Source organism: Ranitomeya variabilis, chromosome 2 (genome assembly GCF_051348905.1).
Source record: "Ranitomeya variabilis isolate aRanVar5 chromosome 2, aRanVar5.hap1, whole genome shotgun sequence".
Classification (NCBI taxonomy): domain Eukaryota; kingdom Metazoa; phylum Chordata; class Amphibia; order Anura; family Dendrobatidae; genus Ranitomeya; species Ranitomeya variabilis.
In genome coordinates, this window is record NC_135233.1 from 415,713,911 (window position 1) to 415,732,104 (window position 18,194).

General features: G+C 45.3%; 1 protein-coding gene across 1 annotated transcript in view; it reads right to left on the bottom strand.

The window, feature by feature from the left end:
- Positions 1–4,549: 4,549 nt before the first annotated feature.
- Positions 4,550–18,194, bottom strand: part of LOC143806311 (uncharacterized) — a 57,648-nt gene continuing 44,003 nt past the window's right edge. The window contains exons 8-12 of the mRNA XM_077286555.1: positions 15,203–15,514; positions 13,236–13,544; positions 10,100–10,414; positions 9,920–9,970; positions 4,550–6,174 (exon numbers count right to left, since the gene is read on the bottom strand). Coding sequence (XP_077142670.1) covers positions 5,891–6,174; positions 9,920–9,970; positions 10,100–10,414; positions 13,236–13,544; positions 15,203–15,514 — 1,271 coding nt within the window. The 3' untranslated portion in view covers positions 4,550–5,890. The remainder of the gene's footprint in view (positions 6,175–9,919; positions 9,971–10,099; positions 10,415–13,235; positions 13,545–15,202; positions 15,515–18,194) is intronic.

Below are 18,194 nucleotides of genomic sequence, written 5' to 3' on the forward strand. Positions count from 1 at the left end.
CTCTATACACCTATGAAGATATCGCATTACAAACCAGACATTTGCAGCTATGAGTGTATTTCTGAATAATTTAATGTTAACTTCATTGAAAAAAACTGTGCTTTTTTCAAAAATAAGGAAATTTCTAAGTGACCCTAAACTTTTGAACGGTAGTGTATTTATTTTGCTTTCTTGTTCACTTGTGACTAACAGCCAATATGGGGTTAAACTGCACCCCATCCTTGACTGCACCTTGATGCAGCTCTTAACCTCTGCAAGAAAACATTTATCTGGGAATAATGCAACAACCCATGACTGAGACTAGGATTAGTTCTTTGTTACATAAAGGGAGTTCAATATATAGTAATAATAAGACTTTCAGAATTAATGGACAACCCCGTAAAGTGTCACTACGCCGCCAATAGGAAGCAAGGCGTCATTAGGACTTAACCACTTTTTAGTTCTTTTTCTTTGGCAGGTGTAATGAACAAGACCAGCAGTCCCGGCACTGTTTTTCATCGTAATCCTATAATTACCATAATAATACAAAATGCATATAATAAAAGCACAAAAGAATAATTTTACAAATAATACTACAACTTTATTGATAAACATATGTACAAAAGACAAAACCATTGAAAAAAAAACACATAAAACCTGAAAAAAGGGCAGTGTGTTTATATATATATATATATATATATATATATATATATATATATATATATATATATATATATACATTCAAAGTACTTTTTCTAAGTACTCGGCAGTTATAACATGGCAGTTAGACAGGGCAGGAGACAGGTAAGACAATCTAAATCTATTCCCTATTCATTTGAAACAGAACAAATACTCACCATATGTATTTGTATAATCTATATCCTGGCTGCTGCATTCACTCACATTCACCGCCCTTGCATAAACTCTTTACACTCCATCCATATCGGCCCCTCTGTCCTTGCCTCTCCTATGTATAGCACTCATGCTCTGTTTACACTACTTAACAGCGCAGATCCATTCAGTGCCACCATCCAACACAAGAGACGCTCTCACAAATCACTTAACCATCTGCTCACTCTTTCTATCCTCCTTCTCCTAGTTGCTGGAGACATCTCTCCCAACCCCGGCCCCCCATGTTATAGCCAGTCAAACCTCCCAATTGCTACACCCAGAAACCCCTCTAACCTTATTAATATTCCATACATGCCTTCTGTCTCTTTCAATTGTGCCCTTTGGAATTCTCGCTCTGTGTGTAATAAAACTCTCCTTCATTCATGACTTCTTCCTTTCTAACTCTCTTAATCTTCTGGCTCTTACTGAAACCTGGATCCAGCAGTCAGACACCACCGCTGCTGCTGCTCTTTCATATGGTGGACTACACTTTTCTCATACCCCAAGATCAGACAACAGAGCAAGTGGAAGCGTTGGTCTGCTCCTTTCACCCAAATGTACCTTCCAAGTTATCCCCCAAGTACCCTCACTTGTATTCCCTTCCTTTGAGGTCCATGCTGTCAGACTCTACATCCCCCTTCTCCATGCGAGTGGCAGTGGTGTATCGTCCTCCCGGCCCCTCTCATCAGTTCCTGGATCACTTTGCCACCTGGCTTCCACACTTTCTCTCCTGTGACACCCCCACCCTCATCATGGGTGATTTCAACATCCCCATTGCTTCTCTCCTCTCCTCATCTGCTTCTCACCTTTTATCTCTAACTTCCTCTTTCGGCCTCTCGCAGCATACTAACTCTCCAACGCATGAAGATGGAAACTCCCTTGACTTGGTCTTCTCCCGGCTTTGCTCAGTGGACGATTTCACAAACTCCCCTCTCCCGCTCTCTGACCACAACCTTCTTTCATTCTCTATCAAGAACTGCCATCCCGCTCAGGTCACCCCCGCTTTCCACACTTATAGAAACATACAGGCCATTGACACCCAGAAACTTATGAAGAACTTGCAGTACTCATTGGTCCCAATCTTCTCCATCTCATGTCCTGATTCTGCTCTGAAGCATTACAATGAAACCCTGCAAAGTGCCCTGTATGAAGCTGCACCTCCTATACATACAACAACTCAGCACAGACGGCGACAACCATGGCACATGCTGCAAACACGTTTCTTGCAGCGGTGCTCCAGGTGCGCCGAACGTCTGTGGAGAAAATCTAATCTACCCGAAGATTTCATCCATTATAAGTTCATGCTAAAAACATACAACTCTGCCCTTCACCTCTCCAAACAAACCTATTTCAACACCCTCATCACCTCACTGTCCAATAACCCCAAACGTCTCTTTGACACTTTCCAGTCCCTACTCAACCCAAGAGTGCAGGCCCAAACCACGGATCTTCGCGCTGACGATCTGGCCAATTACTTCAAAGAAAAAATTGACCACATTCGACAGGAAATCATCTCCCAATCTCTTCATACCATGCACTGTCCTCCCTCCCCCACTGCATCTAGTTCACTCTCTGACTTTGAACCAGTTACAGAAGAAGAAGTAATCAGGCTTCTTGCATCTTCTCGCCCGACCACTTGAACTAGTGACCCCATTCCGTCACATCTCCTCCAGTCCCTTTCCCCGGCTGTCACCTCTCACCTAACAAAAATATTCAACCTTTCTCTCACTTCCGGTATTTTTCCCTCCTCATTTAAGCATGCCATCATACATCCATTACTTAAAAAACCATCCCTCGATCAAAACTGTGCCGCTAACTATAGACCTGTCTCTAATCTTCCCTTCATCTCTCAACTCCTCGAATGCCTGGTCAACTCCCGTCTTACCCGCTACCTCTCAGATAACTCTCTTCTCGACCCTCTTCAATCTGGCTTCCGCTCTTTACACTCTACTGAAACTGCCCTCACTAAAGTCTCTAATGACCTTCTAACAGCTAAATCTAATGGTCACTACTCCATGCTAATTCTCTTGGATCTCTCCACAGCATTCGATACTGTGGATCATCAGCTCCTCCTCACTATGCTCTGCTCCATCGGCCTCAAGGACACTGTTCTCTCCTGGTTCTCCTCCTATCTCTCTGACCAATCCTTCACTGTGCGTTTTGCTGGTTCCTCCTCCTCTCACCTTCCCCTTACTGTTGGGGTTCCTCAAGGATCAGTCCTAGGCCCCCTCCTCTTCTCTTTGTATACTGCCCCTATTGGACAAACAATCAGTAGATTTGGTTTCCAGTACCATCTCTATGCTGATGACACCCAATTATACACTTCTTCTCCTAATATCACGCCTGCCTTTTTAGAAAACACCAGTGATTGTCTTACCGCTGTCTCTAACATCATGTACTCCCTCTATCTGAAACTGAACCTGTCAAAAACTGAACTCCTCGTGTTCTCTCCCTCTACTAACCTACCTTTGCCTGACATTGCCATCTCCGTGTGCGGTTCCACCATTACTCCAAAGCAACATGCCCGCTGCCTTGGGGTCATCCTTGATTCCGAGCTTTCATTCACCCCCCACATCCGATCACTGGCTCGCTCTTCTTATCTGCATCTCAAAAACATTTATAGAATTCGCCCTTTTCTTACTTTCGATTCTGCAAAAACTCTTACTGTTTCACTTATTCATTCTCGTCTAGACTATTGTAACTCTCTACTGATCGGCCTCCCTCTTAACAAACTCTCCCCGCTCCAATCTGTCCTGAATGCTGCAGCCAGGATCATATTCCTCACCAACCGTTACACCGATGCCTCTACCTTGTGCCAGTCATTACACTGGCTACCCATCCACTCCAGAATCCAGTACAAAGCTACTACCCTCATCCACAAAGCACTCCATGGCTCAGCACCACCCTACATCTCCTCTCTGGTCTCAGTCTACCACCCTACCCGTGCCCTCCGCTCCGCTAATGACCTCAGGTTAGCATCCCACTCCCGTCTCCAAGACTTTACACGTGCTGCGCCGATTCTTTGGAATGCACTACCTAGGTTAATACGATTAATCCCCAATCCCCAGTTTTAAGCGTGCCCTAAAAACTCATTTGTTCAGATTGGCCTACCGCCTCAACGCATTAACCTAACTATCCCTGTGTGGCCTAATAAAAAAAACAAAAACAAAATCAGGTTCCTCGTATCATGTTCTCATACACTTTATGCAGTTCTCATACACTTTAAGCTCTCTGTGTCTGTACTGTTACATACTTGGGCAGTTAACTGGTTCATGCAGCTTTACATGAACACCGGAGCCTTACACTATGGCTGGTCCAAATAACTAAAGCAATTGTTACCATCCACCTCTCGTGTCTCCTCTTTTCCTCATAGTTTGTAAGCTTGTGAGCAGGGCCCTCATTCCTCCTGGTATCTATTTTGAACTGTGATTTCTGTTATGCTGTAATGTCTATTGTCTGTACAAGTCCCCTCTATAATTTCTAAAGCGCTGCGTAATACGTTGGCGCTATAAAAATAAAATTATTATTTATATATATATATATATATATATATATATATATATATATATATATATATATATATATATATATATATATATATATATATACATACACACACACAGCATGAAAATACAAAAAAAAGTCAACAGCCTAGCAATTTGCTAGGCTATTGACTTTTTTTTGTATTTTCATGAGGGCAATAAGACCCTCTGACAAAGCTGCATGTGAAATGCGCGTCTGGGTATTGGGCTGCGTGGTCCTTTATGCATGATGCCACATGGTGGGTATATGTGCTGGTTCATGTGACACTATATGGACACCAATGCAGGGGGTCTTCTGTCTATTTCAGCTTATATCTCTTAGTGACATGATTGTTACCTATAGCGTTGATGCTATATTCTCCGGGTCCGGTTACACCAATATTACATATGGCTCCTATATAGATGCAATGCCCTGTGAATTCCCCAAACTGTGGCCTCATGCCCTCATCCATCTGCTATACTGTTGACTGTATTTTCATGCTGTGTATACAGTATATCTGACAACACTGCTCTTTTTCCTTTTATTCGGATTTTTTTAAGGTTTTGTGTTTTGTAGATTTGTGGAAAATATGTTTATCAATAAAGGTGTAATATTATTTGCAGTAGGCTTCTTTTGTGCCTTATTATATGTGAGTTTGGTGGTAATTATCGGATCATGTTCTGTTTATGGTTTAAACTTCCAGTTTTTGCTAATAATTGTTTTTCATTGTGCTGCATACAAGTGGTAGTTTTATAGGAGGGTCATTATGGAGGTGCTGATACCAAATATGTCATTTTGGAGCATATGAAACAGTAGCCAGGGAGGTCAGCTGTGCAATACTGCCGGGTCCTGTGGCAGATGGCAAAGTACCCTGCTGTGCCCAGCACACCCATCCCATGTAGTAAGTCACTGCATCTTAGGACATACATAGAATTCATTTGAGGGAAGGAATTCATCATTATTGCAAACGTTTCCAAATTGTTAGCTTGATAACTAAAAGCAGTTAACTGGACATCGTCCCACAGCTCTTCTGGCTGTACCGTCATCTCCTGTCCATTGATTCCCCACCACAACCCAGCAGTCTTACCGTCATCTCCATCTTATGGCAGATGGAGCACTTCCAATTCCTGGTGACTGTGGTCTCATTATTTCAAATCCAATGCTCCCCCAGAACCTCAGGCAGTCCATCCCCCAAAGTGGCCACAACGCCTCTGTATGAGTTCTCCACCGAGTAACCACCGTGACAGTCCGTGATCTCTCCATATTACCTCAGGACCATAGACATTGATGAGTCCATGCTCGCTGCCACTGTCCCCAGGACCATAGACATCAATGAGTCCATGCTCGCTGCCACTGTCCCCAGGACCATAGACATCAATGAGTCCATGCTCGCTGCCACTGTCCCCAGGACCATAGACATCAATGAGTCTGTGCTCGCTGCCACTGTCCCCAGGAATTTTTACATTGAAAACTCGCTCTCCTTTGAGTCCACCAGATCTCATTGAAGCTTCAGGGTGAAATGTTCCTCTTGTGTCTGCAGATTGTAGGTCACCTCACATGTGATCGTGCAGTCTCTGTCCGTCTCTTGTGCAGTGAAGGTCACTGTGGAGGAGCTGCCTGATCCCACCGTCATGTTCTGGATCTCACCATCAATAGGAAACATCCCTTTACTCCAGGAGAATACAGAATCAGCCGCGCAACATCCATCCACATAGCATGTGAGAGTGACGTTCTCTCCCACCCGGGGACTCTCCGGCAGGCACTGGATGCCTCTGGTCTTCACTGTGGAAAGAAGATAATGGACAATAATCTGTTGTTTCATGTCCTCACTGCACTAACACATATATAACTCTAATTCCCAAAAAGTTGTGCTGCTGAGTAAAATGTGCAGAAAACCAGAATATGATGATTTAGGAATCTGTTCCCACCTTATTTTAACACACAGAACAGATCATAAGGTGAATACTGGACATTTGTCCATTTCATTTCAAAACATTTTCGCATTTAGAAACTGATGGTGGGAACACATCTCAGAACAGTTGTGCCTGGGCTGCAACCTCACTTGTGCCATTCCCAGGCCATGTCCATCATAGTGCCTCGCCGTGTCCACTATTTTACCCAAGCCATGTCCCCCATTGTGCAGGGCCCGCTCTTCTTCTTCCAACAGTCTGTTAATGTCATGGAAGTGAAGACAATTGCTGGCGTTATGGGAGCGGAACCTTGTCTCTTTCTTGTCTGATGTCGGATTCTATCTGCTCCACAGTTTGGGTTTTTTTGCTGGATTTTTTGTGCCAACTGTTTCCTATTGGAAGAAAGCAAGGAATGCAGACAGCTGGTTCATCACTTAAACATCTCTTCTATGGAGCTGCGCTAATGTGATGGATGAAGGATGGGGTTTAACATTGTGAAATATACAAGATCTTGCCTGAACTAAACTAGTGGACGGGGCAGGTGCTGTTCTATCTCCTCTATAAAATGCACAATCCACCATTGCTGGAAGTATTCTTGAGCCTATGCAGTGATTTGTATGACCGGATCTTGTCTGTATTTAGTGTAGTGTCACCTGAGAACCCGGAGATCACAAGCCTCCAATACTGACCGACAGCCTTCTCCATTGTGTACTTGGATTTATCCAGAATCTCTAAATCATTTAAATATCCGCCATCAAAGGGACATAATATCAAAGTCTTTTCAATTTTACATTGAGGAAAAAATTTCAGAAATTCTTCCACAATTTATAGACACAGCTGTTAACAGATCGGTGACTTCTGACCATCTTTGTTTCTGAGAGACTCTGCCTCTCTCACATGCTCTATGTATGGTCATGAGACTTGGTTGAACTGTGACCCTCCGGCTGATTTTCATTAGAACCACTTACTTTCCTGTCTTTTGTTATAGAAGCACTCGAATCAAAATGTGCATCCTCTCAATATATTGCAGTCATCATATTATACACTATGCACTTACAATTGCTCATTTGTAGGGTTGATCGAATAGGTTCGGAAAAGAGCTTATCCAATGAGCTATAGCGCTTCCCAAATAGCTACCCCAGTAACTTGGATACCTGGAGTGCTCCTGATAATCAGCTGTTTGGCATCGCAGCTGCATGTGTCGCAGCTGTGTGACACAACACATGCATGGAGAGCCTGTGTGTTGTGACTGTCACACAGCTGCGACACATGCAGCTGCGGTTCGGAACAGCTGATTATCGGGAGTGCTCCAGGTATCCAAGTTACTATTCGGGAAGCGCTTTGCTATTTGGATAAGCTCTTATCCAAAGCTATCTTATCAACCCTACTCATTTTCCCTCTCTACGCAGATAATTCTTCTGTTTTCCATTAGGTCTATGACATCGTGTGATTCTTCTAAGCTCTAAGCAGAAACAGGAAGTCTCTTTTCCCAGCATGAGTAATCACTGCAAAAGTCCCTGAGCGAGGGAGGAGGAGCAGCTCAAGAAGAGCAGCTGGGTCAGGAGGTGAAGAGGAGGATGATAAATGCAGGAAAAAGAGAATTTTTGTTTCTACATAGACCAAATAAAAGAGAAGAATTATCTGGTAGAAAGGGAAAATGAGCAATTGTAAGTTAATAGTGCTGTATAATGTTATGAATTCAATATATTGAGAAGGTAAACATTTTGATGGGAGAAGGAGAAGGAGGAGGAGAAGAAGAATGAGGAGGAGGAGGAGAAGGAGGAGACTGAGGAGAAGGATGAGGAGGAGAGGGAGAAGGAGGAGGAGGAGGATGAGGAAAAGGAGGAGGGGAAGAAGGATGAGAAGGAGAGGGAGAAAGAGGAGGAGGAGAAGGATGAGGAGAAGGAGGAGGGGAAGAAGGAGAAGGATGAGGAGGAGAAGAAGGAGGAGGAGGAGAAAGAGGAGGAGGAGGAGAAGAAGGAAGAGAAGGAGGATAAGGATGAGGATGAGAAGATGGAGGAGGATAATGAGGAGGAGGTGAAGGAGAAGGAGTAGAAGGAGGAGGAGAAGAAGGAGGAGGAGAAGGAGGAGAAGAAGAAGGAGGAGGAGAAGGAGGAGGAGAAGGAGGAGAAGAAGAAGGAGGTGGAGGAGGAGAAGAAGGAGGAGGCGAAGGAGAAGAAAGAGGAGGAGGAGAACAAGGAACATGAGGAGGAGGAGAAGGCGGAGGAGAAGGATGAGGAGGAGAAGGAGGAGGCGGAGGAGGAGAAAAAGGAGGAGGAGGACGAGTAGAAGGAGCAGAAGAAGGAGTACGAAGAGAAGGAGGAGGAGAAGGAGGAGAAGAGAAGAAGGAGGAGTAGAAGAAGGAGGAGAAGGAGGTGAAGAAGGAAGAGGATAAGGAGGAGAAAGATGAGGAGAAGGAAGAGGAAAAGAAGGAGAAGGATGAGGAGGAGGAGTAAGAGGAGGAGGAGGAGAAGGAGTAACTTAACCTCAACTCTTCTGAGATGTGTCTCTGCCATCAATTTCTAAATGAGGTACTTTTTACAAACAAAATGGAAAAATGGCCAAAGTTCAACATCTAATCTGTTCTCTATTCTGTGTGATCAAATATAAGATTTCCAGACCATCGCATTCTTCTTTTCTCTACATTTTCCACAGCAGCACAACTTTTTTGGGAGTTAAGTTGGTAGTATGAAGTATAAACACCCTCAGAAAATCATCATCTTTATTTCTATTGCCCATAACAACAATGAAAAAGCATAAATACCCGAAGTAATAGAGCGCGGAGCCCGAAGCGCGTTGGTGTACATACAGGTGGTGAAGGCTTAAGGACTAAGTAGTCAGGGTGGAAGCTGGGTCCATACGTGGCAGAATGGCCCCGGAAGATGGGAAAACCCAGTGACGCGAGGCTCACAGTGTAACCCGTGACACAGTGGTCACCCCTAGACTCTACCTGTCCGTGCCCCAAGGAGCCTTTGGCCTGAGAGCAGGATGGCTTTGTTAGTTACTCATGCGGGCATTGTCTCATCAGGGCTCACACGCTCAGCTCATGTAGTTTCATCCACAGCCATCCTCCACATGGTTTAGCACCTTTGGCTTGATCCGATGTGTACCTACTCTGAGGGTCTCAAGAGTCTATTAATCAGTGTGGATGGTCTTGTTTTTTCCACTGATTTTATGGGCAATAACACTAGAGATTATATTTTATAGGAGGACAATTGTGCTTCATGTTATGTTTCTTCTGAGAAGCTTTACGTGATAACTGGGGTTATTTCAATTGTGGGTAGAAAAAAATGGAGTTTATTTTTTATTTTCTCGGCAAATAAATCATTATTACATGATATTATTAAAGAGGCTTCATCCTGAAGATCAAAATATCCCCAAAAAGTACAAAGCCATGACACCAGTCCTGCATCATGTGACAGGTGGGCAACAGCCTGCAAGGGCCGCGGCAGGACTACATGTATGGCCCGAGCACTTCTATCACTGCAGATCTCTATTGCATTTTTCCACTCAAAAGCAGCTAAATCCCATAACTCCACCATGTCAAGTGACTGATGGTGATGGTGCTTTCCGACTAGTGGCGGCCATGTCATTGTGCCCAGATGCCTCTCACTTACCGGAGCCTGGAGGTCTGGCAGGAGGACGTCGTTCGTGCTCAGAGGTCCTTCCTAATAACAGAGCAATGTGTGAGAAGTGTTATTGTACCTGAGCAGACTCAGTCGGTGGCTGTACAGAGACATTGTGAGTACACAGCGCTCTCCTGGACCTCATGTATATCTTGTGAGGGAGTCTCGTACCTGACAGGCGCAAGGTGTACAGCTGCTCATACACTTTCTTAGTGACAGAATGTGTCGCCTCACAGCGGATGGACGTCAGATGGTCACTGTCCTGTGGAGTGAACTTCAGGCTGCTGGGACAACGACATAGAAAGTCCTTCCCAATCTCAGGATCTTTCGTGGTCACAACATCATTAGAAAACGGGTTGAAGTCTTTATACCATTTCACGCGAATCTCTGGTGTGAATCCAGATATCATCGTTGTAAATATGGCTTCCTTCCCTGCGACAAGTCTCTCCGGTAGCACCGTTATGTCTGAAAATGCCGGAGCTTTATCTGCAGGAGAAACCAAGAAAGAGGGAAATTACTCCAATCCCTGCGCACCCTGCAGAGTGGAGACCCCACAAGCTTCTGTCCTGGACCCCTCAGGCTGCTGCCAGCTTAATACAGCAGTTACTCTGTGTAACGCTGACGTCTCGCACTTTTTCTCAGTGGCGACCTACTCTCTGCGTTCACCACTCTGCTTCCTCAGTGTCTGATCATCTCCCTGAGCTGCCTTGTACTCACTGCCAGCTCTGCTCCTAGAAAGTCTCCACCTTGCTTTTGAGAGGCGCAGCCAGATCCTGCAGGAATTTAACCCTATTGTATCCTGAGGGGCTTGTCTTCCCCCGCCAATCCCGTGCCAGGCAAGGGATATATTAGGTCGCTCCTCCCACCATTCCTTGTATAATCATTGGGTCCCAGTTGCTTGTCTTTGGATCATGTGGGTGCAAGTTTGATATATTGATGACCTCACCCTAGTCTGGGATAATGCAGTGAAGAACAGTGATAATCTTATACAACAGCTCAGAGATCGCAGATCTGCTTTTTCATAAATCATCTCACCTGCAGAGACTGAATATTTTTACTTGATCTTATTCAATAATAGAGGTTCATTATTCACAGAAGTTGAGGTCATCATTCCTTTGATTCCAGAGGTTCACATTATCAGTGGTTGACATCAAACTATTACTTTAGCCAAAACACACAAATAGTCAACTCACCTGGAAATCAGCCACCTCTCATCTGTTCCTGCACGGAAGTAGGAGCACACAGTCCACAGGAAGAAATACGATATATCCAGCAGGAAATTCAAGTAAAAATTCTTGTATATTACTTCATATTAAAATATAGATAATGGTAAACCACTCAAAAAGTATTACACAGCAACACGCATAAAAAGTTCATGGAGTGGCAGCGTTATTCCGACGCTTTTCGAGGTGATGTCTTAATCATGGCTATCTATATTTTAGTATGAAGAAATAAACAAGAATTTTTACTTGAATTTCCTGCTGGATATATCTTATTTTTTTCTTATTACTTTAGCCAGTGTAAATGCATCAGACGTAACTGCAGGTCACAGTAAGTATAACAGGATAGTGATACCCAGCTAGATCTATTAAGCATCAGACGAGGGCGCCAGCTCTTCCCAGAACACTTGTGTACATCAGATAGAAATAACAATTACTGAGTTGGGGGACTGAACAAACCCCATATACCTTTACTGGCAGATTCATGTTTTCTGCCAGGCTTCCTGCCCGGGCACCAGCGATCACATCTTCAGATTCCTCTGCTCCCGCCTTACTACATTCCCCAACACTCCTAGAGCTGGGCTGCAAGCCATAAGTGAGCGGAGACCTGTAACTCCGCCTGCACCCCTCCCCTAGCATCAGCACCATAGAGGTAATAGAAGTCATGCACAAAGCACCAGAACAGCAGCACTGACTGTAAAGATGATGCCCTACCCCCACTCACTGCCAGAGGGATGGGTGGAGAGAGATCTGAATGTAGCTATATATATATATATATATATATATATATATATACAGGGTGCACATGCATTACACTGTTACACAGGTGTCAGGCAGTGTGTGCACATGTGTATACACCCAGCTATCTACAGATAAACAGGAGAGAGACCAGCGTCTGCAGCAGCATGCACAGGAACAGTGTGAGCGCTGCTGAATGATGCCCCACCCACACTGCAAGCCACGCCCAATCACGTGTGACATCACAGAAAGCTGGAGATTCTCTGCCAGAGGTCATGTGACCAGAGGTGCAGCGCAGGTTAACAGCTAGTGATTTAATGAAGAGCTGACCTGTGGCAGGTAATCCTATGTAGTCATGGCCACCCCTTTATTCACCATCTGGTCATCCACATGTACTGTGTATGAGGTTTATTCACCTACTCACACATCTCTTTACCCCCCAGTCTCCCTGGGCCATGTCCCTGACGCTCTCCGTGCCCGTCTGTCTGGGTCAGTACTCTCACCTCTGTATTTTGTCATTGTCGCTCATGTCTGGGGGATTTTTATGCATTTTGGTACACCGCTCCGCTTACCTCGTGTGAAGCACTTTAAGGAATTTATGTCAGGCGTCACCTCAGGGGTCGGATACCGGACAAGTCACAGTAGAGGTCACTCAAAAGCCAGGCGAAATGGCGCTGCCGTGACATCTAGGAGACCCTTGTGCACATTCACCTTGCTGGCCTCCAGATAAGTGTTCGGTCACCCAGGACTCACAGTGGCACACGCGCTCTTATGGCGGTATGGTTACTATGACGACACTGTCTCGTTCCCCCAGCACACGTATTTCCTCCACTACACGTCTCCTTTCCACCCGATGTCCGGTCACCCAGGACTCACCATGGTACACATGCTCTTATGGCGGTATGGTTACTATGACGACACTATCTTGTACCCCCAGCACATGCGTTTCCTCCACTACATGCCTCCTTTCCACCCGGTGTCAGATCACCTAGGACTCACCGCACTGATGGCTGAAGATGGCGTCTGGTACCTGAGCATTATTTTCTCTCATCCCCCCTTTGTATTTATCGGGGAGTAACGGACCGGTGGATTGACTATTCTCTTTTGTGCATTTGTGTCTTTCTTGGAATCTTGTAATTTATATTAAATGCCATATGTCTATTGAAGGTGGAGGGCGATTTTCCTTCATTTTGGCACCAAAATCCATTGTGTTTCCCAATCTGAGCCCCACCACGTCTGGTGAGACCATACACCAGCTCATCACGGGCGTGGCACCCTTTACACCCTTTCTATGATGGCAAGGTGTGAGGTCCATTGTTCTATCATGCCACCCTGGAGAGCCTTCTTACCTGGGAGCGGTAGGTAATGGCTCTTCTTCAGGGTCACGCTCTGGTGGGTCACGGAGCAGCTGTAGGCTTTGCCGTAGTCCAGAGCTGTGGCCGTTATCTGGAGGGAGCAGGATATTGACCCGTCCATCTCGGTGATTTGCTTCTGGATTCCTGCTCTCTTCTCCAGAGGTTTCTCACCCTTCAGCCATGTCACCGTTATGTGTTGAGGATGAGAGTTGGTCACCTGGCAGCGTAGAGTCACAGGCTGTCCATAGCGGGGGACACTGGGCTCGCTGAGGAGGTCACTAAGGACGGGGAGCCCTGAGGATGCTGAGGAGACACGTTATGTCATAATGGGACAACTGCATGAAACATAATATAAGGGCCGTTGATTCCTCCAGACAGAACATTGGGAAATGAGTGATAACGTGGAGAATTGGTGGAGGAAGGTGGAACTTGATGTAACTGAGTGTTCCCTGGATGCTACATGGCTGCCGCTCCACACCCTGCCTGCCGCTCCACACCCTGCCTGCCGCTCCCCACCCTGCCTGCCGCTCCACACCCTGCCTGCCGCTCCACGCCCTGCCCGATCATTTGGCCCCTTCTTACTGACTGACGATGGACCCCAGTGAGACGGACATTGTCCCCTGGAGACACGGCAGTGGGGGTGGAGACGGTGGTGTATTATGAGGCTTCTACCAAGCAGAGGAAGAAAATAAAAATGTGGAACAGAATCACAGCCAGGACCAGGGGCTGCGGAGCCAGCAAAATAAGACCACCGGGTCCACCATCAGCAGTGTGGACTGTGACATATGGAATTGCAAGTATGTGCAAATCTAATGAGCAGCATGTAACCACTGTACTGTATATAGGGTGGCTCAGTGGTAACTACTGTACTGTATATAGGGCGGCTCAGTGGTAACCACTGTACTGTATATAGGGTCGCTCAGTGGTTACCACTGTACTGTATATAGGGCGGCTCAGTGATTACCACTGTACTGTATATAGGGCGGCTCAGTGGTAACCACTGTACTGTATATAGGGTCGCTCAGTGGTTACCACTGTACTGTATATTGGGCGGCTCAGTGGTTACCACTGTACTGTATATAGGGTGGCTCAGTGATTACCACTGTACTGTATATAGGGCAGCTCAGTGGTTACCACTGTACTGTATATAGAACAGCTCAGTGGTAACCACTGTACTGTATATAGAACAGCTCAGTGGTAACCACTGTACTGTATATAGAGTGGCTCAGTGGTGACCACTGTACTATATAAAGGGTGGCTCAGTGGTTACCACTGTACTGTATATAGGGTGGCTCAGTGGTTACAACTGTAGCGTATATAGGGCGGCTCAGTAGTTACCACTGTACTATATATAGGGCAGCTTAGAGGCTCAGTGATTATCACAGCAGTACATTTATTGCAGCTCAGTGGTAGCACTACAGTAGATACAGAGCAACACCGTGGCTCAGTGGTTACACTGCCCTATTTATAGGGCAGCATGGTGGCTCAGTTGTCAGCACTGCACTATATAAAGGGAAGCATGATGGCCCAGTGGTTAGCACTACACTATATATATAGTGAAGATCAGTGGTTACCACTGTACTATGTATAGGTCAGCTCAGTGCCTAGCACTGCACTATACACAGGGCAGAATGATGGCTCAGTGGTTAGTACAGCACTATATATAGGAAACCATGTGGCTCAATTTTAGCACTGCACTATATAAAGTGAAGCATGGTGGCTCAGTGGTTAGCACTGTTGCTTTGCAGAAGCCGGGACCTGGATATAAATCCCACCAAGTATGACATCCCCAGAATGTGTATGTTTTCTCTGTGTTTGCCTGGGTTTCCTCCAGTTTCCTCTCACACTCCACAGACCCAGTAATAGGGATGTAGATTGTGAGCCCTGATAGTGACAGTGATGACGATGTCTGTACAGTGCTGCGTATATGATGGCGCTATATATGTAAGATAAATAATTACCTCCCAGGATCAATTTTTTTTTTTTTTCAATAATCTTTCCGCAGTGATTCAGCGTTATAGAGAAGTCCTCCTGATGACAGGTGTGATCAGCGGTGAAGAGCAGCTCTATGGTTCCCCTAAACGTCGCCGACTCCGGATCTTCCTGAAAAGTCTCCTTCCACTTGTCCGATGGCAGCTTAGTCTGACCTTTATACCACTGAACGGTGCATTCTCTAGGATACAAGTGACTGACATCACAGGATAAGGTCACCGCCGAGCCGGACTCCGGAGTATGAGGACGACAGCGAATAGCAGAGACCTGAGGTTCAGACACTGCAAGACAGAAGGTAGAGCTGTATAAACAGTACAAGAACGTGGCATATACAGTACAAGGACGTGGCGTATACAGTGCTAGGATATGGCGTATACAGGACAAGGACGTGGCGCATACAGTACAAGGACATGGCGTATACAGTACAAGGACATGGCGTATACAGTACAAGGACATGGCATATACAGTACAAGGACATAGCGTATACAGTACAAGGACATAGCGTATACAGTACAAGGACATGGTGTATACTGTACAAGGACGTGGCGTATACAGTACAAGGACTCCAAACCTAAGTAACCTGCTTGTCCGCAGCCACTATGTCGCACCTATTACTAACCCCTTTAGTACCAGGGGCCCGATGTTGGGCTCCTTTCAATGCGGCCACTGTATGGCGTGTGAAAATATCGTACGGGCCACAACCTTCAAATCCTCTGATGGGAGCAAGGAGTTTTCCATCAGGCAGCGTATCACGTGTGGTACATCTAACGTTGTGTACTATGCCATGTGTGGATGCTCTTTAATCTATATTGGATTAACATCGAGGGAATTGCAGATACGTGTCCGTGAACACGTCAGAGACATACAGGCGGCTAGAACGGTAGAGGATGCCTCTGACCTGAAGACTATTCCTCGCCATTTCAAACTATTTCACGATTGTGACGCGACTCTTCAGGTCAGGGGTATCGAGAGCATCCACCTTGGACTAAGAGGGGGCAATTATAAAAAGGTTCTTGCCCAGCGTGAGGCTGGCTGGATTGTCCGAGTGGACACAATGACACCTAAAGGACTGAATGAGTCCTTAAGCTTTTCCTCTTTTTTGTGAGTCTTTTTGGCATTTTGGGGGTACTAAACATTTGATACATTTCAGCAGTTCATATATATATGTACCATTGTGTATTAAGTTATGCCTCTTTTTGTCTTGATTATTCCTTGCCCTCCATACCATCTTCCCCCGTGGGTGGGTATCCATTCGGGATCCTACTACTGTTATTTTATTTTGTTTTTAATTTTTCTTTACTAATGTTCCTCTTCTTTGATTGTATATTTTCTAGTTTTAATCTATTGATGTCTGAGCGCTTCTTTCATCTTTTCATATTTATACCATCGCTGGCCGCAGCAGAATCTCTCCCACCATACTGCAACCTTCATCTTCTTACAACAAAATGGATTTGAATTTCCAGTTTCCTAATTATGATATTTTATGTTGTTGTTATATTATTTTTGTGGTGGGGGATGTATGAGTCCGTATATTAATGACCGTTTTTTCACTGTATTATTATTGATTTTCTCTTACGGATCATATTTATCGGCTGACCGATCATTTTTGCCTGTTTCTATTCTGTAACAAGCTTTTGCTTGTGAAGTCCTTTTCACTATATACTTACTGGTCCATCCCATGCCGGAGTGCGCATGCGCCGCCTCCCTCCCTGTCCCCTGCCGCGGCGGCGGCGTCTCTTCTGCCTCGCGCGTGCGTTCTGGGTCTTCGGTCCCAGGCGCGCCTGTGATGCATGACACCCTCTACGGCATGGGACTCGGCGTGCGGCGTGCGCATGCGCCGACATATCCGGCATTCATTGGATACCGCCTGACATGTGACCGGTCACATGATTATCTGCCGGCGACATTTAAAGATGGTGGACACCCTCAGGGGCATCTCCCCTTGATAAAGCAATTTACATCGTGGGTGAAACGCGCGTCGGGGACTGTGCCTGAGGATCCGACCCGGTGTGCGCCGCCTTGGTGCTTAGCAGCGGTAAGAGCAGCCTGTATCATTTGTTACTTTATGCCAGTTTGGCTCATAGCTTTATACGCTACTACAGCAGTAGGTCTCTTGCAATAATGGTATGCATGCTGGCCCCATAGACGGTGCACACTGGGGGATTCCCACCTATCTGTTTAACCATCCTGGTATTTTATTATATTTCGTGTAAATTTTTGTATGGATTAGTTATTATGTAAATTATATGTGTATTAATAAAGTATTTATTACCTATACACTCTGAGTTTTCTCCTATCTTCTATGGCTCTTATGGAGTTGGTTCTCTTCGGTGAGGGGCTGTTTGGCACTATTTAGCGCTATTCCGCTCTCCTCAGTATCTAGCATGCTGCCTGGTTTTGGTATTATTATTATTTCTGTGTTTATCACAGTCTTTTTCAGGCCCACTATGGACTTTAGAGCACGAGACTCCACATGGCGTGCTCAAATTAATGATACGTTCAAGGATGGTTTTAATGGGGGATTGGAGGGTGCCAGTGGCGACTTACAGGAGACCATCAGGTGTTTCAAGGATCTTTTAAAAAAGAGGACGAGGGTATGGTGGAATCACGCCTTCCTTGAAAAATATCTGGAGGGGGGGCTTATCCCCCGTGGACTTAAGAGTCCAGGTCTTCCCATCTTTTCCAGTTATAGATGAAGATTTTAAAAATAGGTGGGAAGAACTTTCAAATACATGCTCCATCGGGTTTATGACATTACTTAAAGGCCTGGACTCATCTAAACTCGATGCAATTGAGATTGAGGATATTCAAACGAAACTTAAAAAAGATATGTCGGGGGAAGCTCTTAAAAAACTAAATGATGATATGGACATCGAAGTCCAGAAATGGGTTAATGAGATTCAAGGCCAGAAATCTAAGAAATTTAAGCGGGATGTACAAGATAAGCAAACTTCCAACGTT